The 27,984-nt window shown below is 43.4% G+C and overlaps 1 protein-coding gene across 1 annotated transcript in view; it reads left to right on the top strand.

The window, feature by feature from the left end:
* LOC121281538 overlaps positions 1 to 27,984 on the top strand; it is a 185,314-nt gene that overhangs the window by 79,136 nt on the left and 78,194 nt on the right. The window contains exons 26-27 of the mRNA XM_041194487.1: positions 1,742 to 1,857; positions 19,347 to 19,467. Coding sequence (XP_041050421.1) covers positions 1,742 to 1,857; positions 19,347 to 19,467 — 237 coding nt within the window. The remainder of the gene's footprint in view (positions 1 to 1,741; positions 1,858 to 19,346; positions 19,468 to 27,984) is intronic.

Raw genomic sequence — 27,984 nt, 5'->3', positions numbered from 1 at the left:
TCCTAAGTATCATCTTACTTCACCTTCAGCTGCATGTTTAACAGAATTTAAATTTGAACTGGTTCTTTTGAATGATGTGTAAATTATTGGTTCAACAAAATGACTCAAAATGAATAACTAAAAGGTTACATTAATAAAAGGTTATATTTCTAACTGAAGCGTTTTGCAAGTTGGATGTGATCTTTCTTTCCAAAGCTGATGGAAATCAGTTCCCGATTCATTTTCCTGTAATAGCCTGAGTCAGTGTTAGACAAACATTCTGGCCTTTCTAACATGGTGGTTCATTGTGAAAAACTGCTAAATCCCGTCGTGCAGGTTTTGTAGATTTTCAGAAGCTTTACTGATTACTACTCTGACGATGTAAGTTTTGAGTTCAGTGTTTTCCATGGATCCCCCCTGAAAGAAACACCTGCATTTAGATAGCGGGTGGGATTTCCCCCCCCCCCCACGGGGATCTTCTGGTCCCACCGCAAGTCAGTGGACTCCTGGCTGGGGCGCCGCCTCGTCCGCAGCAGGTCCCACCCACAATGGGGCCGGAAAACCCCGGCCAGTGTCCTTCACAACCTTAGGAAGTCCCAAAGTGCTTTACAGCCAATGAAGTGCCTTTGACGTCACCTCGCCGTTGTAATGTAGCAAACGCAGCAGCTAATTTGCATGCAGCTAGCGATGTGCAAATGTGCCAATGGCCAGGTAATCTGTTTTAATAATGCTGATTGGAGTGGTAAGAACTGGCTGAGGATGCCAGGGGTAAACCTCGCGCTCTCCTTTGAGATAGTGCCCACGAGATCCTTCACATCCACCTGAGCAAGTGGATGGTGCATCAGTTTAGCGTCTCCTCGGAGAAAAACTGCGCCTCTTAAAGTGCAGGAGCGATTTGATTTGGGGCCACAGTGTGCAACGATTAATGTGCGACATTGGAAGTATTTTTGGTGCGAGGCACAAGAATTTGCCTACAGAAATATGATCTTGGCGGTGTTAAAAATTGTCCATTTCTATACTTCCCATCCTCCTCTACTGACCCTGAACAAATAGTTGTGTTTTTAGCATGTATGCAATAGTCATACATACTTAGCCACAGTTGGCAAATTCTGGTCAGCAGTACCATGGCATTTTTCCACCCCCATGACTTATGTTTACACTAGATATTTTTGACTACTCTGTTTGTTGTACATTGGGATGCAGATGAGGGCTCCTGTCAACCTATATATGGTTACCATGCTCTGCTGCACCTCCTCCACAAAACACCCAACCTTTCTTCACAGTGGGTCATTCTGCCCACGGTCCCTAGTCCACCTTGCATCCCCACATTTACAAATTTTTCAATGGCAATACAGGCTAACTTTAATTGGACGTTTATCATGTGACGCACCCTAGATGTTTTGCCCCCTGTCAATCATAGCTAACCCCGAACCTGTACAAATGCGCAAAGAGATTATTCTAATTGTATTCAGGAGCTGATGCAATAGAATCAAGCAAGGTCTGTTGATCACTCCTGTGTAAATTCCTGAGTGCACATTTAGGCTTGGGCAGGATTGCTGAAATGGCCTTTTTTTGATTTAAATATATATATTTTTTTTTACCTACCTTGCTTCCGTTCACCTCCCTAATTCTTCTTACAGTTCCTGGTAATTGAAACAATTCACCACATTAAAAGTGCTAAGTGTAAGTTGTTATTAACTTTCACTTATCGTCTACAGAGGTGTTGGTGTAAAATGAGTAAATCCTCATTTTTGCGTTGTAGGTCAATACATTTGTGCTTTGTCGTGTGGTGGTGATCACAATTGCGAGTTCGCAACGACGCTCCATGATGCTGGCATCAGACAGTGGCCTGGCCAAGCGGGTTTCATCTCAGATATGGTGAGTCATCACTAAGTCCACATCTGCTGCTGTATTTTGTGGGTAGCACAAGGAGAAGAGAAACCCATATTTTGATAAGGTACTATTAGTAATCGGAGGACAGTTGCACTTGGACTCATTATGAAAAGTGCACTTGCTGATAAGGCACTGATACTTTTAGCAGGATATCCAATTTCTGTTCTAATCTACGAGTACAAGCCAAAAGTGATAAACCTGATCCAAGAACATGTTTTGAAGCATGAGTTTTCTTAGGCGATCATGTGAAATTTCTGGAAGAAAAGTGCCTCTGGTGAAGCTGCAGGGTTAAAATCAGCTTAAAATGTTAGCTTAAAATTTTCTCCTTAACCAAGCGTTGTTCTGCAGCTGGTCACCAGGAAATGGTACACAAGCATTCCAATTGGTTTCGTTTTGAACCCGGCACCCAATACAAAATATGGCCCTGAGCTTTCCACGCTGCTTTTGGCACGTCTGTACCCTAGGCCAGAACTTCAGGTCCCAAGGGGTGGGTATGCCAGACCCGAATGGATGTGAAATAGCGTGAGATAACGTCAGACAAGGGTCCCGATGTCATCGCGCACTGGCTTGGTGGGCGAATGCGGCAGTCGGAAGGGCGCCCACCGACAATTACGTGGGCAATTATGCCCACTAACGATGCCATTAGCGGTGACTTTACGCTGCGCCGTCCACATTTAAAGTTGGCGAACGGAACCACCCTCCCGGGTGGCACTGCCAGTTTTGCCCAAACCTCGATCCAGGGCGGGACGAAACCTTGGTGGGGGGGGGAATAAAGTTGAGAGAGAAACCTGGTGCTTGATTGTGCTGCGAGGACGTCATTTTTGCAGCGTTTCTTGTCGTTTCCTTTGTCCGGTGGAGGTCTGCAGCTCCCCCAGGACAGGGAGCTCACTAAAAGCACTCGCCCGCACCCTCCGTTATGTCGGCGCCTGCCCTCTTCCCACCCCCCACCCCCCCCACAAACCCCCGCAACACCGAGCGTTTCTCGGCGCGCGTTTCACGCTGTTTGCCCCGTTAATTGGCCAATCAGCGTGAAATGGTGGCGGGGCCGATCACGTCCGGAGGTTTCCTGGCCCGCGGATTGCGCGTGCCCGACGAGTGAACAACTCAGGCCCTACAGTTGCCGCATATTTTGGTCAGTAAATTGGGACAGAAACTTACTTACCCCAGTTTTCAGTCCTGAAACCGAGCAGCCAAATTTTCAAACATAATTTGACCCTTTTTATGGGTGTGGTTGGGAAGCGGCACCGATGGTGAAGTGAAGGGGGAAGTACATAGAGCACACTAGACCAAAACTGAAAGGTCAGAAATGTGCGTTGAGATGTAGGACTGATGAATATTGCAGAGGTTATGTGGAATATGGACACAGATGCACTTGAAGATTACAGTTGAAATGTGATGAGTCAATGCACTGAGCAATGGAGCTGTGCAGTTGGGAAAATGCAAGGGTGCCGGGTGTGATGAACTTGGTGTGGTGTACTTCACGAACATTGCCTTGCCTGTAAATTCTTGAGCTGAGGGAGTAATATTGTGTCTGGTACACCCTCCTTAAATCCTGCTGCACTCTTCTTTTTCTCCTTTCTCTCCTGTTCCTCCCCTGTGATATTGGCATCAGAAGATGTGCCTGGTCACTGTTTGAGGGTGCGGCCAAACTCTCCCAGTGGTCTGGCTCTCACAGGTTGGCGAGACGGTCTGAACCATTGGCCTCAGAGCCTTCAACCACCGAACCCGACACACTGGAACTCTCTGGAGCACTCTCTCGCGTCTGCTGAAAGATTTCATCTTTGTGTGTGTCTTGGCTTATATCCTCATCACTTCTCTCTACTTTCAACCCAAGTTGGGTGTTTTGATAAATGAAAAGCACCAAGTACAAGTAAATTTCTGCAGAAACACTTGTGTTGTGTTCGGTGCAGTGATTCACAGAACATTTTAGTCTCTTGTGTTGAGCCACATATTTTTCCCACAACCTGACTCATTTTGACACTCTGCTTCTTTCAACGTCTCACAGAGACACTAGTTTCTCAGAGGGTTTCAGTATATTACTTTCATGACTTGATTTACTTTGATTCAGTGAGACACTTGTGTCTTTCAAGAATTAATCACAACTCACCGTGACATTCTCAATTTTGAAAGCAAATGACTATGGTGGCCTGAGCTCTCACAGTAGTCTTACACAATATTAACAATGCTGCTGCTCCTTAACATGATTTAGTGTGACCCTGGTTTCTTGTAAAGATTCATTTGCCATGGTTGTATCTTACAAGGACTTGCCGGTGTGAGTTTTGCTTGTTTGGGATTTTTATTTCAGTATTATACCCTAATGTTTCATTTACTGACAGGATTCAGAGCTTTCCTTTTCATTAGTTACTTGATTTGCTGAGATATTTTCATTTTTCCTATGAATTCACCATAACACAATTCTGAAAGCCTCCTTTTGCTTGTGAGGATTCATTTGGCATTCATCCCCAGCAGCGGCTTGATGCTGTGTTTATTGTATTTGTAAAGGTTTCCACATTGCTGATTTCTTCTAATATTGTTCCAGAACATTCTAATTGGAGGGATTCCCTGCAACATTTTTATTTCACACAAATTTAGACAGAATTTAAGCAAATAAACAAATTTGGGCCAATTGTTCTGTGCCGATGTTTATGCTCTACACAAACCACCACCTACCTTACTTCACCTAACCTTATTTCCATCTTTCTATTCCTCTCTCCGTGTGCTTATTTAACTTCCCTTCAAAAGTATCTTAGCTATTTACCTCAATTACTCCATGTAATAGCATGCTTATTAAACCTCCAATAGTAATTAAAATCTGAAAGAATTATTATGACACTCCACAATATTTTCTCATGATTTCCCACTGTGTCCTTGTCATTCCTAAGAATCTGCTACAATTCTATTTTTATTTATTTTAATTGATTAATAAAACAATGCTTACGAACCTACATTTACATATCATGGATTAACAACAAGCAAATTGCATGTCATGTATTTACTTGCCTCAGATGCTCCAACATTCCACCCACAGTTAGTGTTGAAAACTCATTCTTCTGCAGGTTGACCACCATACTCTGTCTTAGTCACTTCATTCAAGGTAAAAACCACTGGACACAGATTAGTCCGGTTTTTGTGGCGGGAACAACGATGAGACTATCAGAGCTCGCTTTTATCTACAGAACAAATTGATCAGCAAAGTCTAGCGCCAACACATGTACAGTAAACATTGAAACCTGAAATTTGCTGCCTGATTTACCCTGCTCCTATACAAACTCTGCACTATACCATCACCTCACTAGTAGACTTGGTATTGACATACATAAAAGGGCACTTGTTGCCCACCAAAAACACCAGGAATGTTAGGCTTGTCTATTCAACTGTAAGTGATTTTTTTTAACTGCAAGATAAGTCTTAATTACTGCCAAACAGCCTCACTGCCACTAAAAGCTAATTTATACAAGTGTGGAGTCTAATTCATTCAGATTTTAATTACTATTGGAGGTTTGATAACTTTTCAAAAGATTTTTCAAAGACACACTGTTGATAACCTTGTTTTCACAGAGGACCCAGGTCCCCTTTAAATGATTTAAATGCTAAATGCAAACAAAACTAAGAAAAGATTCTCTCACTCACCAAACTCCCAGCTGCTCATTCTGTAAAGCAAGATCTAACAAGTGGAGTGCCACAGGGATCAGCGCTGGGTTACAATATACATCAATGACTTGGATGAAGGGACCGAATGTATTGTAGCTAAATTTGCCAATCACACTAAGATAGGTGGGAAAATACGTTGTGTTTGATGTAAGGAGTCTGCAAAGGGATACAGAGAGGCTAAGTGAGTGGGCAAAAATTTGGCAGATGGAGTATAATGTGGGAAAATGTGAACTTGTTCACTTTGGCAAGAAGAAGAAATAAGCAGCAAATTATTTAAATGGAGAGAGCTTGCAGACCTCGGAGGTACAGAGGGATCTGGTTGTGCTGGTTTATGAATCACACAATGTTAGTATGCAGCTACAGCAAGTGTTAGGAAAGCAAAAGGAATGTCATCGTTCATTGCAAGGGCAATGGAATATGAAAGTAGGGAAGTTTTGCTACATTTGTACTGGACATTGGTGAGCTCACATGTAGCGTACTGTGACAAAAACCAAAAATGCTGGAAAAAAGTCAGCAAGTCTGACAGTATCTGTGGAGAGAAAGATAGAGTTAACATTTTGAGTCCATATGACTTCTTCAGAGCTAAAGGGCAGTAGAAATGTGGTGGAATGTATACAGTTTAAGGGGTGGGTGGGACAGGTGAAGTTGGATAGAGGGCCAGCGATAGGTGGAGGCAAAGAAGATGTCATAAACAAAAAGTCAAAGGGTTGTTAATAGTGGTGACACTGGCTAAAGGAGGTGCTAATGGTGACATTAAGAGTGGAAAGCAGAATGTGATAATGGCAGGACCAGGGGAAGCTCTCTGGAAAGTGACAGACGGCCCTAGTGGGGGTGGTGGTGGGGAAGAAGCTCAAAGACTAAAAGCTGGGGATAAAACAATGAATAAAAATAGAAATATTTTTTTAAAAATAATAATGAAAATAAGTGGGGGGGAAATAAATAAAAATTTTAAAATAAAAATGAATAAGAAAAAAGAGGGGTTTCATAAAGATGATGGGGATGGAGGGGAGAGTTCGTGGTCTGAAGTTGTTGAACTCAGTGTTAAGTCCAGAAGGCTGTAAAGTGCCTAGTTGGAAGATGAGGTGCTGTTCCTCCAGTTTGCGTTGAGCTTCCCTGGAACAATGCAGCAGGCCAAGGACAGACATGTGGGCATGAGAGCAGGGTGGAGTGTTGAAATGGCAAGCGACAGGGAGGTCTGGGTCATGCCTGCAGACAGACCGAAGGTGTTCTGCAAAGCGGTCACCCAGTCTGCGTTTGGTCTCCCCAATGTAGCTTTGAGGAAGAGTCATACGGACTCGAAACGTTAACTCTGTCTTTCTCTCCACAGATGCTGTCAGACCTGCTGAGCTTTTCCAGCATTTTTTGTTTTTGTTTCAGATTTCCAGCATCTGCAGTATTTTGCCTTTATATTATTGTAGAGTACTGTTTACAGTTTTGGTCTCATTGTCTATGAAAGGATATAATTGCATTAGAAGCAGTTCAGAGAAGGTTCACTCAACTGATTCCTGGGATGAGGGGTTATCTTAAGAGGAAAGGTTGGACAAGCTGGGCCGGTATCCATTGGAATTTAGAAGATTGAGAGGTGATCTTATTGAAACATGTAAGGTCCTGAGGGGACTTGACAGGGTGGATGCTGAAAGGATGTTTTTTCCATGGGGGAAGAGAATAGAACTAGGGGACACAGTTTAAAAGTAAGGGGTTTCCATTTAAAGTGGAAATGAGGAGAAGATTTTTCTCTGAGTGTAATGAGCCTGTGGAATTCTCTTCCCCAGAGAGCAGTGGAGGCTGGGTCATTAAATAGTTTTAAGGCTGGGTTAGATAGATTCTTAGCTAACAAGTGGGAGCGAAAGTTTATAGGGGGTGGGCAGGAAAAAGGGGTTGAGGCCACAATCGGGTCGACCACGATCTTATCAAATGGCAGAGCAGGTTCGAGGGGCTGAATAGCCTACTCCTGCTCCTAATGTGTAAGTACGTATGTTCATCTGTAACTCAGTACTTGTATACTGGGCTGTTCAGCAGAGCAGCTACTCACTGCTCAGAGAAGTTTTGACTGCCTCTGGAATGTTCAGTCCAGTATGATACTTTTTTTTTCTTCTAGGGATCATGACTGACTACATTATAACTTAAATTTCCCGAGAATGCACCAAGTGGCATGAACCTTGTCTGCTGCCAGCACATATCGGAAAATCAGTGCAATCTGGCATGATTCCCCTAACCTTGCGCTGATGACAGGTCAATTCACTCACCACCAAAAACTTACATGGGCATGTACCCATCAGATAGCCCTGGTGCATTTATATACAAGGTGTATTGCATGGCACACTAATGTATTACATTTCTATTGCTTTGTATTCAGTAAAGTGATGTTATAGCATGTAAACTGTAATTTGTATATATGTTTGTATTGTAATAATACTTGAATTAATGACACCAACATGTTATGCCAATATGTTTCAAAGTGCCTCATACAATGTATGATGCCTTCACAGATAATGTTTTACTGTGTTGCTACCATCCAAACCCATGCCCATCTTTCCCGCTACTCCACCTTTGAACCTCCCCAAGAACCCTCCGAGAACCATGTGTGTCTCCACCACTGGCCTCTTGTGCAACACCTCCCCTCTTCACCCCTCCATTCATGGCCAGGTCCTCGGCCAGCTGTGCCTTCAGCTCTGGAACTCCCTCTCTGAATGTTTTCACCTCTTTACTTCTCGCTCTTTCAAATATACCTCTTTAACCAAGCTTTTAGCCAACCACTAAAATATCCCTTCCTTTGAGTCAATTTTTGTCAATGTTTGTCTGAACCTACTTTTTTGACCAACCTTTTGGTCATCTGATCTAATATCTCTTTACGTGGTTCGATGTCATATTTTGTTTTATAATGCTCCTGTGTGGTGCCTTGGGACACTTGTCTACCTTAAAGGCACTGTGTGTTTCTCACATGTCGGTGCAGACTCGATGGGCTGAAGGGCCTCTTCTGGCCTGTGTGATTCTGTGATATAAAGGCAAGTTGTTCTTAATGCATCAGTTACAGCAGAATCTGCTAAATTATAACCCACAAAATACCGTCTGGGTAAAATCAGCTAAATCACATTCTTCTAATAATTCGCTGATTTCTATCCATTAAACCATCAACGTTGAAGTTAAGTGGGGTGTCTAACAGGCGCCAAACCACTACCCCAGTTTTCCGCCCATTGGTGAAAGTTGAAAGCTGTATTTTAGTGTTTTAAATTAAGGCATCGAACCTATTGTCAAAATATCGCTTTCCTAAATTAAGCTTTGTTTTAAATTGATTTTATAGTGAAATTTTCTAATTGAATTAGATTAGAAGGTGAGACATTTTCTTTTTTATAACATCTAAACAAAACAGATCGATAATGAACCTGACTGAATTACATTTAGTGTTTGATTCACAATGTTCAACTCAATGTCTGTGGGCCTTCAGCAGCAGCAGAATTGTGTACAACCACAATCTGTAACCTCATGACCCAGCATATCCCCCCCCACCCCTCTAACATTACCATCAAGCTAGGGGATCAACCCTGGTTCAATGAAGAGTGCAGGAGGGCATGCCAGGAGCAGCACCAGGCATACCTAAAAATGAGGTGTCAACCTGGTGAAGTTATAACCCAGGACTACTTGCGTGCCAAGTAGCATAAGCAGCAAGTGATGGACAGAGTTAAGCGATCCCACGACCAATGGATCATCTAAGCTCTGCACTCCTGCCACATCCAGTCGTGAATGGCGGTGGACAATTAAACAACTCACTGGAGGAGGAAGCTGCACAAATATCCCCATCCTCAATGATGGAGGAGCCCAGCACATCAGTGCAAAAGATAAGGCTGCAGCATTTGCTACAATCTTCAGCCTGAAGTGCCAAGTGGATGATCCATCTCGGTCTCCGCCAAAGGTCCCCAGCATCATAGTTGCCAGTCTTCAGCCAATTAAATCCACTCCACATGATATCAAGAAATGATATGAACCCTGACAATATTCCGGCAATAGTACTGAAGATTTGTGCTCCAGAACTTGCTGCACCCCTAGCCAAGCTGTTCCAGTACAGCTACAACACTGGCATCTACCCGGCTATGTAGAAAATTGCCCGGGTATATCCTGTGGAAAAAAAACAGGACAAATCCAGCCCGGCCAATTACCACCCCATCATTCTACTCTCCATCATCAGTAAAGTAATGGAAGGGGTCATCAACAGTGCTATCAAGCTGCACTTGCTTAGCAATAACCTGCTCACTGATGCCCAGTTTGGGTTCTGCCAGCTCCTGATCTCATCACAGCCTTGGTTCAAACATGGACAAAACAGCTGAACGCACAAGGCGAGATGACCGTGACTGTCCTTGACATCAAGGCAGCGTTTGACCGAGTGTGGCATCAAGGAGCCTTAGCAAAGCGGGAGTCGATGGGAATCAGGGGGAACACTCTCCGCTGGTTGGAGTCATACCTAGCACAAAGGAAGATGGTTGTGTTTGTTGGAAGTCAGTCATCTCAGCTCCAGGACATCAGTGCGGGAGTTCCTCAGGGTAGTGTCCTCGGCCCAACCATCTTCAGCTGCTTCATCAATGACTTTCCTTCCATCACAAGGTCAGAAGTGGGGATGTTCGCTGATGATTGCACAATGTTCAGCACCATTCGCGACTCCTCAGATACTGAAGCACCTCATGTCCAAATGCAGCAAGACCTGGACAGTATCCAGGCTTGAGCTGACAAGTGGCAAGTAACATTCATGCCACACAAGTGTCAGGCAATGACCATCTCCAACAAGAGAGAATCCAACCATTGCCCCTTAATATTCAATGGCTTTACCATCACTGAATCCCCCACTATCAACATCCTGGAGGTTACCATTGACCAGAAACTGAACTTGGCAACAAGAGCAAGTCAGAGGCTAGGAATCGTGCAATGAGTAACCTACCTCCTGACCCCCCAAAGCCTGTCCACCATCTACAAGGCACCAGTCAGGAGTGTGATGGAATACTCTCCACTTGCCTGGATGAGTGCAGCTCCCACAACACTTAAGAAGCTGGACACCATCCAGGACAAAGCAGCCCCACTTGATTGGCACCCAATCCACAAACATTCGCTCCCTCCACCATCGACGCACAGTAGCAGCAGTGTGTGTACCATCTACAAAATGCATTGCAGGATTTCACCAAGGCTCCTTCGACAGCACCTTCCAAACCCACAACCACTACCATCTAGCACAAAGGCAGCAGACAGATGGGAACACTACCACCTGAAAGTTCCCCTCCAAGTCACTCACCCTCCTGATTTGGAAATAAATTGCCATTCCTTCACTGTCGCTGGGTCAAATCCTGGAACTCCCTTCCTAACAGTACTGTGGGTTTACCTATACCACATGGACTACAGCGGTTCAAGAAGGCAGTTCACCGCCACTTTCTCAAGGGCAACTAGGGATGGGCAATAAATGCTGGCCTAGCCAGTGAAGCCCACATAAGACCATAAGACATAGGAGCAGAAATTAGGCCATTCGGCCCATCGAGTCTACTCCGCCATTCAATCATGGCTGGTAAGTTTCTCAACCCCATTCTCCCACCTTCTCCCTGTAACCTTTGATCCCCTTACCAATCAAGAACCTATCTATCTCTGTCTTAAATACACTCAATGACCTGGCCTCCACAGCCTTCTGTGGCAATGAATTCCATAGATTCACCACTCTCTGGCTAAAGAAGTTTCTCCTCATCTCTGTTCTAAAAGGTCTTCCCTTTACTCTGAGGCTGTGCCCTCAAGTCCTAGTCTCTCCTACTAACGGAAACATCTTCCCCACATCCACTCTATCCAGGCCTTTCAGTATTCTGTAAGTTTCAATCAGATACCCCCTCATCCTTCTAAACTCCATCGGGTATAGACCCAGAGTCCTCAAACGTTCCTCATATGTTAAGCCTTTCATGCCTGGGATCGTTCTTGTGAACCTCCTCTGTACCCTCTCCAGGGCCAGCACATCCTTCCTGAGATACGGGACCCAAAATTGCTCACAATATTTTAAATGTGGTCTGACCAGAGCCTTATAAAACCTCAGCAGCACATCCCTGCTTTTATATTCTCGTCCTCTCGAAATAAATGGCAACATTGCATTTGCCTTCCTAACTACCGACTCAACCTGCAAGTTAGCCTTAAGAGAATCCTGGACTAGGACTCCCAAGTCCCTTTGCACTCCAGATTTCTGAATTCTGTCCCCATTTAGAAAATAGTCTATGCCTCTATTCTTCCTACCAAAGTGCATGACCTCACACTTCCCCACATTGTATTCCATCTGCCACTTCTTTGCCCATTCTCCTAACCTGTCCAAATCCTTCTGCAGCCTCCCCGCCTCCTCAATCCTACCTGTCCCTCCACCTATCTTTGTATCATCTGCAGACTTAGCCAGGATGCCTTCAGTTCCTCCATCTAGATCATTAATGTATAAAGTGAAAAGTTGTGGTCCCAACACTAACTCCTGCGGAACTCCACTAGTCACCGGCCGCTATCCTGAGAAGGACCCCCTTATCCCCACTCTCTGCCTCCTACCAGACAGCCAATCTTCTATCCATGCTACTACCTTGCCTCTAACACCATGGGCTCTTACCTTACTGAGCAGCCTCCTGTGCGGCACCTTGTCAAAGGCCTTCTGGAAGTCCAAATAGATAACATCCATTGGCTCTCCTTGGTCTAATCTACTCGTTACCTCCTCAAAGAATTCTAACAGATTTGTCAGTCATGACGTCTTCTTGATGAAACCATGCTGATTTTGCCCTATTTTACCATGCACTTCCAAATATTCTGAAATCTTGTCTTTAATAATGGACTCTAAAATCTTACCAACAACCGAGGTCAGGCTAATCGGCCTGTAATTTCCCATCTTTTGCCTCACTCCCTTCTTAAACAGGGGGGTTACATTAGCGATTTTCCAGTCTTCTGGGACCCTCCCTGATCCAGTGATTCCTGAAAGATCACCACTAATGCCTTCACTATCTCTTCAGCTATCTCCTTCAGAACTCTGGGGTATAATCCATCTGGTCTAGGTGATTTATCCACCTTCAGACCTTTCAGTTTTCCTAGCACCTTCTCCTTGGTAATGGCCACCATACTCACCTCTGCCCCCCGACTCTCTTGAACTTTGGGGATGTCACTCGTGTCTTTCACTGTGAAGACTGACGCAAAATACCTATTCAGTTCCTCTGCCACTTTTTTGTTCCCCACTACTACTTCTCCAGCGTCATTTTCCAGCAGCCCAATATCCACTTTTGCCTCTCTCTTACCCTTTATATATCTAAAAAACTCTTGCAATCTTCTTTTATATTACTGGCTAGTTTACCCTCATATTTAATCTTCTCCCTCCTTATTTCTTTTTTAGTTGTCCTCTGTTGGTCTTTGTAGGCTTCCCAATCCCCCGGTTTCCCAGTGATCTTCGCCGCATTGTATGCTTTCTCTTTAGCTTTTATGCTGTCCCTGACTTCCCTTGACAGCCATGGTTGCCTCGTCTTCCCTTTAATATGCTTCTTCTTCCTAGGGATGAATTTTTGCTGTGTCTCCCAAATTACTCCCAGAAACTCCTGCCATTGCTGTTCCACTGTCTTTCCTGCTAGGCTCATCTCCCAGTCAATTCTAGCCAGCTCCTCCCTCATGTCTCTGTAGTTGCCTTTATTCAACTGTAATACCGTTACCTCTGATTCCAGCTTTTTCCTCTCAAATTGCAGGGTAAATTCTATCATATTATGGTCACTTCCCCCTAAGGGTTCCTTCACCTTAAGCTCCCTTATCAAATCTGCCTCATTGCACATCACTAAATCTGGAATTGCCTGTTCCCTAGTGGCTCCACCACAAGCTGCTCCAAAAAGCCATCTCGTAGACATTCCACAAATTCCTTTTCTTGGGATCCACTACCAACCTGATTTTCCCAGTCTACCTGCATATTGAAATCCCCCATGATCACTGTAACCTTGCCTTTCTTACACGCCTTTTCTATCTCCTGGTGTATCTTGTGCCCCACATCCTGACTACTGTTCGGAGGCCTGTACATAACTCCCATTATGGTTTTTTTACCTTTGCGGTTCCTCAACTCTACCCACACAGATTCTACATCATCTGACCCGACATCATTTCTTGCTATCGATTTAATTTCATTTCTTCCTAACAAAGCAACCCCACCCCCTCTGCCAACCTGCCTATCTTTTCGATAGGATGTATATCCTTGGATATTTAGCTCCCAGTCCTGACCCCCTTGCAGCCATGTCTCCGTGATGCCCACATCATAACTGCCAATTTCAATCTGCGCCACAAGCTCATTTACCTTATTTCGTATACTGCGTGCATTCAGATACAACACCTTCAGTCCTGTATTTCCCGTCCCTTTCTCATTGTCGTCCCTTTATCTGATGTGCTTGAAGTTAGATTCCTAGCCCTTTCCAAACACTCTGTCCTATTTTGTGTTCTGGAGACTTTAATAGCCTCTCCTGGGCTCTCCTTACTTTTCAGTTTTTTCATAATTTTCCATGAAGTTGAATCCACCCCCCCACACGCTAACCTGCTGCTTTGTTTCCCATTAGTCATACTTCTTGGAGTTTTACCCTTCCCTTCCCCCACTTTCTAGTTTAAAGTCCTGTTGACCATCCTATTTACCCTTGAATGATTCACATCACATGAATGAATAAAAAAAAAGATTCAGGCCACCTTGCTGCACTGATACCAACTGACCACTTGCTTAATCGAGGTTATTGTGACGAATTAATTTGAGAAATTTGTACAGCACCTTTCATGACCTCAGAACCTCATAAAAATGCTTTGAAGTCAATGATATACTTTTGAAGTGTAGTCAGTGTTGTAACATAGGAAACATAGGAGCAGGATGAGGCAGGGGAGAAGTTCGGCAACAAGGGCAAGAGAGGTGGCTTTCAAAGGGCCGCCTCTTCCAGATGCAGGGTCATCGATCAGGCACTGAGTGCTTTTGATAGAGGGACACCCCTCTGGGCAAATACCAATGGCAGTGGGATGAGGTCCTTAAGTGGACATTAATTGCCCACTTAAGGAACTGAATTGGCAGTAGGGCAGGAATGGCCTTCATGGGTCTTCCTATTATGGACTTAGTTGGCATGGATGCGGAAAGGTGGCGAGCTCCACACGTGCCACCCCCCCAACCTGATTAATTGCCCTCCTCCCCCCCCCGCCCCCTCCACCACCAAAGTCACCACAGGGGAGAGCACAAGATACCACCCAACAATTCCGAGTTGTCAAAATTACCTCCTGTATTGACCCTATAGCTGGGCACTAACCTGCACCAGACTGGTTGGGTTCGGCAGTTTGAAGATGGCCTTTTGGCTCTCCCAGCCTATTAACAAGCTTAGTAATTGGGAGACGAGCAGGTTCCTGACTCCTCGCTGGAGGGATCAGGGAGTGTTATTTTTGAAGTGCACTTGCTCCTCTTCCCTCCTCCACAGCCAGTTAAAAATCCTGGCCCAAGTCTCTGGAATGAACCTTCAACACACAATTTTCTGACTAAGAGGCAAGTGTGCTACCAATTAATCCATGGTCAATACTGTATCAAATTAATAAAACCTGCTCAATTACCTAACCCCTCTGTTATAAATATAAGGTCATCCCATAAGTTCTCGTCATTTTCATCCCATCCTGTGCATTTCTAATTACAATGGAATGAGGGCAGAGTTGGCTGGAGTGGACTAGGATAGGATTTTAGCAGATAAAACAGTTGATGAACAATGGCAGATGTTTAAGAAAATAGTTCATGACTCACAACAAAGATATATCCCAGTGAGGAAGAAGGATTCAAGGTAGGGGAGAAACCAACCATGGTTAACCAAAGAAGTTAAGGATAGTATCAAATTAAAAGGAAAGCCATATAATATGGCAAAGATTAGTGCTAAGCCAGAGGATTGGAAAAGTTTTAAAAACCAACAAAAGATGACCAAACAGAAAGGAGGGAGGAAATAAACTTTGAGGGTAAACTAGCAGTTAATATAAAAATGGACAGTAAGACCGTCTTTAAATATATAAAAAGAGAGAGACCAAAGTGGTCCCCTTACAGAATGAGGCTGGAAAAATAATGGGGAACCAGGAAATGGCAGAAGAATTGAATAAATACTTTGCTTTAGTCTTCATGGTAGAGGACATTAATAGCATTACAATAAATAATCAAGGGGCAAAAGAGGGGTAGGAAATAAATACAATAACCATCACTGGAGTAAAAGTACTAGGGAACCTAATATTATGACACAGCCGATGGTAAAGGTTGAGTTGCGCAAATCCCAAAGGGAAACTTGAAACAACTGTCATAACCCATTTTTTTCAATTTCTATGTTTCAAGATGCAGGCTTTGAATTCAGTAGTAATAAGACCACCGAGTCTCATGGTTTTTATATAAAACTAAATTAAACATTTATTAATTTAACAAAAAATTAAACACGTACACATGACTACAAATTACTACTATAACAACTTTAACAAATCGGCAAATTAATCACCCCCAGGTAAATCACCACTTAAGGTAATAATAACTCATAGACTTTAAACAGACACCAGGCAAAGCACATTTGACCTTACAAATTCCAAATGAGGTTCCTTTGCAAGTTGTTTGGAGGCATACAGGCTGGTTAGGTCTTAAATGCCTCTACCTTACACACACGCACACACACAAGCTCCTTTCTCTATGTACCTTGCTTTCCCCTTGAATGTAAATTTTCCATTGTATCACTAGGTCTTTTGAACATTAGCCCTTCTAACAATAAAACCCCTTTCATAGCACCAATTTTATTAGTAAGCTGAAAAAATAAACACATTGTTTGGCTTCTGCTAGCTAGGTGCAAGATTTTACCCTCAGTCTTGAATGGCCTATTCAACAAATGCAAATGAACACTTTACCTTACTGTTCTCCTTACTGTTCACCCAATTAACATCTCAAAACTAAGATACATCAAAGCACCCAGCCTAGCTGGATTTAATCCAATTAAGGCACACACCTAGACACAGGACCCTACTAGAATTCTATTTAAAAAAATAATTTCCAATAATATTATACATATTAATATCTCTTCATGATCGGCTAAAGGCTGAAAAGTGCCCTGGATCTGATGGGTTGTATCCTAGGATATTAAAGGATGTAGCTACAGAGATAGTGGATGCACTTCCAAGAAACCTTAGATTCTGGAAAAGTCCCAGAGGATTGGAAAACTGCCAATGTAACACCCTTATTCAAAAAGGGAGACAAAAAACAGGTAACTATAGGCCAGTTAGCTTAACATCTGTCATTGGGAAAATGTTAGAGTCTACTGTAAAGGATGTAATAGCAGAGCATTTAGAAATACATGAATCTAATCAAGTAGAGTCAGCATGGCTTCATGAAGGGGAAATCATGCTTGACAAATTTATTAGAATCCTTTGATGAGTAAACTAGCAGGATAGATTAAGGGGAACCAGTAGAGGTAATGTATTTGGATTTCCAAAAGGTACCACACATTGGGCTACTTAATATGATAAGAGCCCATGGTGTTGGGGGTAGTATGGATAGAGGATTGGCTAACTAATAGAAGACAGAGAGTTGGGATAAGGGGGGCATTTTCAGGATGGTAACCTGTAACTAATGGAGTGCCACAGGGATCAGTGCTGGGGCCTCAATTATTTACAATATAAATGATTTAGATGAGGGAAGTGAATGTACTATCACCTAATTTGCAGATGATGCAAAAATAGATGGGGAGGCAAATGGTCAGGATGACATGAGTCTGCAGAAGGATATAGACAGGAAAAGTGAGTGGGCAAAAAAGTGGCAGTGGAATATAATGTGGGAAAGTGTGAGGTTATGCACTTTGGCAGGAAGAATAGAGGAGCTGAATACTATTTAAATGGAGAAAGGCTGCAGAAAGCTGCAGCGCAGAGGGATCTGGGAGCCCTTGTGCATGAATCCCAAAAAGCTAAAATACAAGTTTAGCAGGTAATAGGGAAGGCAAATGGAAGGCAAGTGGAATGTTGGCCTTTATTTCAAATGGAATGGAATATAAAAATAGGGAAGTTCAGCTAAAGCTATACAAGGAACTGGTTAGACCACAGCTAGAATACTATGAACTGTTTTGGTCCCCTTGTCTAAGGAAAGATATACTGGCATTGGGGACAGTCCAGAGAAGGTTCACTAGGTTGATCCCGGGGATGAAGGGATTTACTTATGAGGAGAGGTTGTGTAGGTTGGGCCTGTACTCATTGGAGTTTAGAAGAATGAGAGGCGACTTCATTGAAACATATAAGATTCTTAGGGGGCTTAACAGGATGGATGCTGAGAGGTTGTTTCCCCCTGTGGGAGAGTCTAGGGTCAGAGGGCATAATCTCAGAGTAAGAGGTCGCCCATTTAAGACAGAGATGAGGAGGAATTTCTTCTGTCAGATGGTAGTCAATCTGTGGAATTCTTTACCACAGAGGGTTGTAGAGACTGGGTCGTTAAGTATATTCAAGGTGAAGATAGACAGATTTTTAATCAGTAAGGGAATCAAGGGTTATGGGGAAAAGGCAGGAAAGTGGAGTTGAGGATTATCAGATCAGCCATGACCTCATTGTATGGTGGAGCAGACTCGATGGGCTGAATGGCCTACTTCTGCTCCTACGTCTTAAGGCCTTATAGTCTTATTCAGAATTGATCTGAGTTCTTGCAACCACCTGTGCTATTTAGTCTTGGTTGGTCTAAGTGCCAAGAATTGAGGTTCAATCAATTTGGCTAGAATGTTCTTTTAGAGGAAATGCAGCCAGAGGTGGCTGCCTCTGTTAGCTTTCAGATTGACCTCTTCTCATCATATTAGCAGTTCAATGGCCATCCGAGCGTCTTTTGGTTCAATACCGTGTAACGTAGACCAAGATCCTGCAGGTTTACTCATGCTTTGATGAGTCACATGCATTCTGCAATTGTGCAAACATTTAAATTGTGTACTTTTTGTGCTTCCATGCAGTATAACTTGGATCATACCCCGTTTCGACTGTTCCTATCAGCAAACTAGTAGCATTCGCTGCTCCCCATCAGTGAACATTAACACAGCATTAGCATTAAAACAATTCATCAGTCAAGGCAATCATGGTTGACAAGCAGCCATGGGCAGCTGTAGGGGGCAACTATTTAATGGTGAATAGTAACAGCTCATAGTTTACAGCAACCTATTTCATGCTGTGCAAACGTTCATTCCTTGGCAAGAGCCAGTCCTATTCCAGATGTCTGCAGGATACCCAGCAGCAAATGGTGTACATTCTGGTGTGCAGCAGAGGTGGTGAAAGCACATCTCCTCTGACATGTCTTAAGTGTATGTCCATAAAAGCAGTGTCATTGGACCTGTGTTTATGGGCCCTTCACAGGTTCCTCTTTCTTCATCTTAATCTGACTTTGCAATGGAATATTCAAAGCAATAGCCATCATCAGTGGTGTTTACACTACAGTGTAAATGACAACAGCAATGGAGTACTGGCAAGAAGAAACAAAAAGGCAAAGATGGTGGATCACAAAATTGAAGTAAAAGAAAATTTACCACCAACGGAAAATTGTCATCTATCTTTAAGGCTTAGGCTGCCTAGGTTCCAAAATTCATGATGTTTAATTGTATGATCAGAACACTGTTGGCATTTTAATACCATCAAAGTGAGATCAACACATACTGGTAGCAAAGTCTTGTTAATTCTCTGCCATGTGCCAATTGGCTGGGCCTCAGAAATTTGAGTCACCAATATTTTCTTGAAATGTTTGCCAATATTACTACACTTATTTCATGGTTCACTTTATCCTGTATATAATATGTCAAAAGTTTTCTTAGCAATGTTTCCTTTGTTTACAGGGCAGCTATCAAGCCAGTGGTGATCCTTCTGCCAGTCTTGGGTCTGACCTGGTTTTGTGGGGTTTTGGTCCATCTCAATATTGCTCTTGCTTATATCTTTGTTGTGCTGAATTCCTTCCAGGTAAGTGTGCATGATAGATATTCCTTTCATCGGGAAAGATTGTGATGAAGACCTGTTATATTTTGTTTATCTTACACGAATGAAGAATTGTATCAGGGATCTTTAAATCAATTTCATAGCAAAGTCATGGTCATTGGTGGTTAACTGCCTGATTTGTTTAGAGTTATTTTGAGCTAAAGTGTGTTATGGATCCCAAATCAGGCCAGAACTTTCATTTATCTAACACTTTTCTCAACCTCAGGACATCCAAAGCGCTTTACAGCCAGTGAAGTATTTTTGAAGTACCATTACTGTTGTAGTAAACGCAACAACAAACTTGGCACACAGCAGTTAAATAAATTACAAAATCACCTGTTTTGGAATAAAAACAGAAAATGCTGGAAATAATCAGCAGATGTGACAACGCCTGTGGGGAGAGGATAGAGTTAACATTTCAGGACTATAACCTTTCATCAGTTCAGAGCATTTACAGCGTTTTCAGTTTCTATTTCAGAATTTTGCTTTTGCATTAGTGTCTGTTTTGGATTTTGGTCGAGGATAAATATTGACCTGAACATCAGAAGAACTCTCGTGCTGTCATTTGAAAGGTGCTGCAGGATGTTTATGTCCACTTGAGGAGGAAGATGGGATTTAACAGGTCACCTTAAATACAGCACTTCCAACAGTTCAGCATTCCCTCATTACTGCACTGAGGTGCCAGAATTGATACTGTGCTTATCTCTGGAGTGGTACTTGAACGCACAACCTATAGAGATTCAGTGGCATGGGAACTACTACTGAACTACAACAGACACAATGGGTGGAATTTCCCCAAATTTGCACTAAATGCCGCAATGGTGAGTTTTCACTCCGTATCGTCCCAAACCCGCCACATTATTTACGCATTCCCGGTAAACATGCCGTTTCTAGGGCAGGTGGGCTTTCGTTCGCCCACCCACCATTACCCCGCCGCTGCATCGCGCCGGGCGCCATGTTTAAAGTCCAGCCACAAGCGCACATCTCAGCGCTTCCAGCTCACCACTGCTGCACGGACAACATGGCCCTGAAACTGAAGAAGACTCCGGCCCCCAAGTTCAGCGAGGCTTCTCTCAAGCAACGTTTGGATGCTGTGGGGTCCCGCCGGGATGTCCTCTATGCCTGCTTTGGCCGCAGGATGGGCGGTAAGAGCACTAACCCGGCTTGGGAAAGGTGGCAGCGGTGGGCAGTGCCAACGCCCTGCGGAAGAGGACAGCCCCCCAGTGCCGCAAGAGGATGAATGATCTCCTCTGTTCCGTCAGGAGTAAGTCACTCATCTCATCACTCAACTCGCACACACTCAAACCCATCACACACCCACAGGGCCCTCACTCACTGCCGATTCAAGGGACCTCACCATTCACTCTGTCACACACACACCGTCATTGTCCTAATCCCGTCGATGGGACCACTCAACGCCCACACATGCCAGGCATACTTATCCTCTGGCCTGGCAGACGTCCTGCTTACACTCTCTCCATCTCTATTCGTGCAGGACAAGCTGGCGCACAGCAAGAGGAAGAGGTTGCAGACTGGTGGCCGAATGCCTAAAGTCAAGGTCCTCATGGACTTTGAAAATAGAGCCATCCAGCTGGCTGGCGATGACCGGGATCGGTCCTGTGCTGACGGTGATGTCAGTGCTGCTCTACCAAGTGAGGATCCAGCAGTGCAACATCCATCAGACAGCCAGGCTGTGAGTGATGTGTCCTGTTTCACAGGCCGCTGCCAGGCACTAATTTTCTCCCCTTGCTTTCGCAGGTACATCTGCCAAACAGCCCATAGCCCAGGATCTCCAATCAAACCCTGAAGAAAACTCTGAAGAGGAATCTGGAGACCCCAGCCCTGAAGCCCCGTCACCGCGCTCACCCACACCCTCCACCAGTCATCTCAGAGGCCGGGTTGCCCTTAACCACCACACAACCCCCACCCCCGCCACCACCAGTCACCTCAGAGGCAGGGCAGCACTTAGCCCTGACCCCCCACCCCCCCCGGCGCCCTTCAAGCCGGCAAAGCAACAGGCAACCCTGACGAGCTCTTCAACGTGGACGGACGATCCAGCAGGGGGTGCCAGAGCCCGGCGGGATGGGCCTGATAATGATACGCTGGTGTATTACGGTGAGGTTCCCCACCAGCGGTGGTGGGAAATGCGGCCAGCCGCCGGCCAGGCTGAGCGGACAATCGCAACCCTCCATCGTGAAACCGACCGCGCCATGTTGTCCACTCTCGCCAGCTATCAGGCCCACCACCAGCAGGCACAGAAAATCCCGCCCAATTAGTGCGACTTCTGATCGATTTGTCACAATCCAGATTTTTCTAGGTTTGTATCATTTTGGACGGTCTGTTTCAAACATTGTGCTGCAGTAAATTGTTACGCGGGAGACTAAATAAATCCAAAATCCATCACTTACCGAGCACTTGATTTAGTTCAAGCCACCAAAAGCCCTGACATAGATTACACATGATATCTGAAAAATGAAAGTCTCTTGATTTACAAATTAAATACAAACTATGTATAATTTTTACACTTATTTTTATCCTTTTAAAGAGTGTATACAAAATGGTGTTTGATACAGCATTGAATTGCAGACGATATGACAATCACTGTTTTAATGACAAGACTTCAATTGCTGGCATGACTTCCACTAGGTAGGAGGGTAATAGGGAATGAGGTCCACACCCTCGATTTGCAACAATTGATCGAGCAGCTGTTGCCTTGAGTCACCAAAAAACAAAACGAGGAACACCACAGATCAGATATGCTGACTCCCGAGTCCCGATGCTCCAGTCTACGTTCCTGCCAAGCGAGGATCTGTATCGGCAGCAGAATCTGGTCATTTTGAGGCTGTGTACCTTGGAACTATAAAACAGCATGATCACATCTCTAAACTTTGTTAAAGGTTAAAAATAAGTTTTCCAAATTGGTTATGTTGCCAGCCTGAAGCGTGATTCCAGTTTTCCGGTGACTGGAATAGCTGTCTGATCTTATATGCAATTATGGGTCTGGAGGAGCCTTCTGTTCTGGAAAGTAGGGAATTATAACATTGCAGGTTTCACATTCTTTTTGTTGTTCTTGAACAAAGTTACAAACACAGCTATAACGTGCCTTCTTCCTAGTGCATGTGTCATTTTTCATTCATTCATTATTTTGATGCTGTTAGAACCTTTCATTACCTGACGAGAAAGAGTTAACTATTTTTAAAGCAATACTAACGCAAATAATTGGTTATATAAATCAATTTAAAAAAAAGCCTATCCAATTCAGTAGATGTCTAATCCTCAAGACAAATTCCTAGCATTTCCTGTATTGAAATACTTTTTACAAGCTAATTAATTCCCAAAAGAATGACAATTCGAAAACAATTACCTCTCACTGGTATAAAGTACGGAGATTAATGGGACAAATGAAATGTTGGTAAGTGCACCACGAATTACATAAAACGCTTAAAACTCATGAATTTAACCTTATCTAGAATTTTTTTTGATAAGTAGCTAAAGTAACTAAAGTAGTCTGACAGAATGTTAATAATCACCAAATATTTGGAGAATTGTCTTTTCCATAAATCCTTCAATTCGTAACCCATAAAAAATCTACTGTAGTAATAAATCATTTCCCTTCTCAAACTGATAGTTTTTCAACTCGAGCTGAATGCTTACTTCAGTTAAGTTATATCAGTCCACTAGAGGGTAGATTTAAAAAAAACTTAAGTCAATCTCTTGAAGTGTTTTCGCTGACCTCAGGTGGACAATGCACCACTTTTTAAAAAAAATTAAAACACATGGGGCTGAATCTTCGAGTTGGAAGAGTTGGCGAGCGGAAGCGTAAAATGATGCATCACCACGCGTCATTCAGACTTTCAGTTCGGTGGGTGCACACCCGAGTTGGCTGTGCACCCGCCGAACTGTCAAAGGCCTATTAAGGCCATTCAACTCCCAATTAAAATAATTAACAGAGCTGCCCGTCCAACCTTAAGGTTGGCGGTGGGGGGGGGTAGTGCAGGTGAAGAGTCCAGGTGGCCTTCACATTTATCATGGAACCTCATCCAGGGGCGGGTTGAGGTTTCATGAAGGGTTTTAAATTTCGACAAAAATTTCTATTGAAATTAATGCACGCGCCCCAGCTCATGTGACAGTTTCACACGAGGGGACATGTCATAAAAATTTCCTCGCCACTTTATTAAGCTTTTTGAACTTAAAACTTCCGTGCCTCAGGGAGATTTCTGCACTCCCAACTCAGGCAACCCCACTCCCCACCGCCCCCCCCACCCCGCCACCCGCACAGGGACCGCAGAGCACTTCCAGGTGCGCGTCACGCTGGGACCGCCCACCTTCATTAGCCCGCCCACCTAAAATGGCGGCGGGGTGCCGATCAGGTCCGCGCCCACCTCTGCCCGCTCCCAGGTAGAAAATTCTGCCCATAATTTTGATTTCCTTTCTTGCTTGTGCTGATTTTAAAACCTTTTTTATTTAAAGAGTATACGTTGACTACAAGGCATCATTGTCCGATAATCTGCTGGAGGGAGTGCCTGTGCCTAGCAGTTTGTGGAGCTGAATTAACATGTACAATTTAAATGACAAGATCTGTGCTGTATCCTGAGTTAGTGACCATATTTTCAGCTTGACAGCACTGGACTCAGTAACTCCTCCAGGCTTACTCCTTAGATGCCGTTCACTTTTTATAACAGTGATATCTGATATGTGGGAGGAGGAAGTGTAATATAACACAGAAGTTAAAATTTACAAATAAGTTTACCACGGAGTGATAACGCACAAGAAAATGACTAATTCTGTTGTATTTCTTAGCTGTTTCATTTCACACAAACTTACTTCATGGGCGGATGTTACAATTTAGACTTGTTTCTAAAAAAAAAATGATGTGGGCTAGCAATTTAGTGGCAGGATAATCTTCTGGATCTGTCTCCTAGATCTGGTTTGATTGTTGCAAGTAAAGTAAAAGTAATTGTTAAAGCCTGTTAGATGGGAAAGTCATTGGGGAGAGCACCTGAATTTCAGTATGTCCTTTTCAGTAATCTATGCACCCCCCCACCGTCCCTATGTGTGGACTTTTAAAATTGCCTGTGCTATATCAAAGCAAACATGGCTTTACTAGTATGTACTTAGTTCTCAGGGAAAGCAACAATAAAGCTCTTGAACTTGGGCACTAACAATTCCATGGGAGCTTTCCTGTTCTTTAAGTTGAGAATCAAGCTTTATTTTGCCAAACAGCCTTGCTGTCTTTTGTCCTAGTTCAGAAAAAGGAGATATGTTGGTCTATTAAGCATCTCCTGTCAGCGAACTAATGACTGCCTATACAGTCTTCCCTTCCAGCTGTCTTTAGGAGCAGGCAAGCTAGTGAAGGATTTTTTTCTCATCTCCTAGACTGGCTAATGACACTCAGCAAATGAGTAAGTCATTGATTATTTTAAGTGGAGAGTTTAATTATAGACTAGTTAGAAGTACCACAACATTTAGATTTTGTCATAGTTTCATGTAGGTTTTTATGGCTTTTGTGAACAGCAATGTGAGCAAGCTATCAGACACGTTGCATTGTCATTTACTACGAATTACAGTTTTTGGACATAGTTTAGCCATAGTTGTGACTAATAATGAGTCACGCACAAATTAATAAAATTCACCTTACAGTTCGTTGTTTAAATGCATTTATTTATAAAATAGTACATTACAAAGATGTTACAGGCATTACTGTCAATGTAGTTACATACCCATTTTCTCCACAAATATCTTATTTTGAAATTATTGGACTATAAATGATAAATTTTCATTTATTAGCATCCTTTGCATCTTCAGGATATTCCAAAGCACTTCACAGTCATTGGACTAGTTTTGAAGTGTAGCCCCTGTTGTCCTGTAGGTAAACAGCAAATAAACTTGTGCGCAGCAAGGTGCTAACTGACAGTTTGTTTGTTTTGATGGTGTCGATTGAGGGATTAAAAATAGGGTCGGGCAAGTTAGAGCTTTTTCATTATAACGGTAAAATAAAATAAAATAAAATCTCTTCTCAGCTTTACACAGTTTGCATGAGAATTCCATAGGTCCAGGTGGCTTAATGTCCAAGAATATTGGGAGAATGTTCAGAATGAAATAAACCCTCGAAATTTTGTAAATATGGAGAACCGATGTATACAGTGCACTTTGCTGGTCTAAAAATCATTACTCGATGAGATGGTTTACCAGATGAGACACTGGAAAACATGGGGGTACGCAAACAAATTATTAATCCACTCGAGAATTTAAATGCTCAAAAATAAAAAAAAAACAGTCCCCGATGTTTAGAAACTATTTCTTGACTTGTTTGTGTTCTTCTGGAATAAACAGAAACTTAGGGCAGTGGGTCTGAAGCCAAGATTATTTTTAAAACAAATACAATATCAGTTTGTTACAGAAGAGTATAAAAGGGGAAAATTGAAGTCCAGAGCAAGGTGATGTATTGAGTTCAGGTTTTGAAGGATGGACACTTGGAGCTTAAGGTAACCACAGATGGGGTCCTGTTTCATTACCAATTGACCAAATGTTCAAGTCGCTTACTCTGACCCATAAGCAACTGTTTGTTGGACCCGTCCTTTATGTTGGTAACAGGAACTGACTGAGTCTTTAGCTATCCCCTATGCATTATACCTCATTTATGATCCTAGTGATGTATGGGTGATGTTAATGGAGAAGAATTGTTAGCTACTAGTAAACTCACCTCCATTCTCCAACTGTCCTCTTCGTTCTTTTCAGCTCAAACATTATCTGCTGTTTAAAAATATTTTATCACTTCCATTGTTGTTCTTCAGCGCAAATCACTGAGCTTCAGCTGAGAAAATGTGTCAAAAAGAGGATAGTAAAAGTGTGCCATCCTCAGCTGGATTCCTAAGGCTGGAAATGTTATGATTATTTTCTGTAAAGTTTTATACAGAAGTCACGTTGTCTGCAGATTCCTATGGCCTGTAAACTGCATGATTGTTGCAGCACTTGCTGCTGTAAAATGTATAGATGCAGCTTTCCAGTGGCATCATTTAGGTAAATGGAAACGGTTACAATCAATTAGGGAATATCAGCTGTATTTTAGTGAGTTAATATTTTGCCTGCTTCTAAGGGTATTTTAAATTAAGTAATCTCCTGATCGAGTTTTATCAGTGCAGCACTTGAAAGGTGAAATGATGGTCACTTGTTCAGACCTGCTTGTCATGACTGTAATAACAAGCACTCAGAGGCATCAAGTAACTCCATGCTGGTAGGGTTAGATGAAGTAGGCTGGGAGGAGTCTCATGTGGAGCATCAGTATCAGAATAGACGGAAGATAAAAGCAAAATACTGTGGATGCTGGAATTCTGAAATAAAACAGGAAATTCTGGAAAAGCTCAGCAGGTCAGACAGAGTTAACATTTTGAGTCCGTATGACCCTTGTTCAGAGCTAAAGAAATGTGATGAAATTTATATTGTTTAAGTGGGGGTTGGAGCAGGTGAAGCTGGATAGAAGGCCAGCGATAGGTGGGGGAAAAAGGAGAGATTGACAAAGATGTCATGGACACAAAACAAAGGGAGTGTTAGAGGTAGTGGTAAGGGCTAAAGGAGGTGCTGATAGTGGCATAAAGGTAAGAAAGCAGAATGTGTGAATAGCAGAACAAGGGTCAGCGCTGTGTGAAAGAACAACATAGAACAAGTAACAGATGGTCCCTAGGGGAAGGGCAGGGGAGAAGTGGGGGGGAGGGGGGTGTGGTATGATAGAAAAAGCAATTTTAAAAGGGGATAAAACAATGAATAAATGAATAAAAATGAAAATAAGTAAATAAAAAAGGGAAATAAAACAACAAATAAATTTAGAGAAATGGATTAAAAAGGGGTGAGGATGGAAGAAAAAGTTCATGGTCTGAAGTTGTTGAACTCAATGTTAAGTCCGGAAGGCTGTAAAGTGCCTAGTTGGAAGATGAGGTGCTGTTCCTCCAGTTTGCGTTAGGCTTCACTGGAACAATGCAGCAGGCCAAGGACGGACGTGTGGGCCTGAGAGCAGGGTGGAGTGTTGATGTCATGCTTGCGAACAGACCGAAGGTGTTCTGCAAAGCGGTCACCCAGTCTGCGTTTGGTCTCTCCGATATAGAGGAAGCCGCATTGGAAGCAACGAATGCAGTAAACTAAATTGAAGGAGGCGCAAGTGAAGCTATGCTTCACCTGAAGAGTGCTTGGGCCCTTGGGGGTGAGGAGATAAATAGACAGGTGTTGCACCTTCTGCGATTGCATGGGAAGGTGCCATGGGAAGGGGATGAGGTGTTGGGGGGTGATGGAGGAGTGGACCAGGGTGTCCCAGAGGGAACGGTCCCTACGGAATGCCGCTAGGGGGAGTGAAGGGAAGATATGTTTGGTGGTGGCATTATGCTGGAGTTGGCGGAAATGGCGGAAGATGATCTTTTGAATGCAGAGGACAAGGGGGACCCTATCATGGTTCTGGGAGGGACGGAAAGTGGTGAGGGCAGAGGCACAGGAGATGGGTCAGACACGGTTGAG

The sequence above is a fragment of the Carcharodon carcharias genome, chromosome 8, assembly GCF_017639515.1.
Source record: "Carcharodon carcharias isolate sCarCar2 chromosome 8, sCarCar2.pri, whole genome shotgun sequence".
In the NCBI taxonomy this organism is placed as follows: domain Eukaryota; kingdom Metazoa; phylum Chordata; class Chondrichthyes; order Lamniformes; family Lamnidae; genus Carcharodon; species Carcharodon carcharias.
The sequence above is the reverse complement of the archived record's forward strand: the minus strand, read 5'-3'. Positions and strand labels throughout refer to the sequence as shown.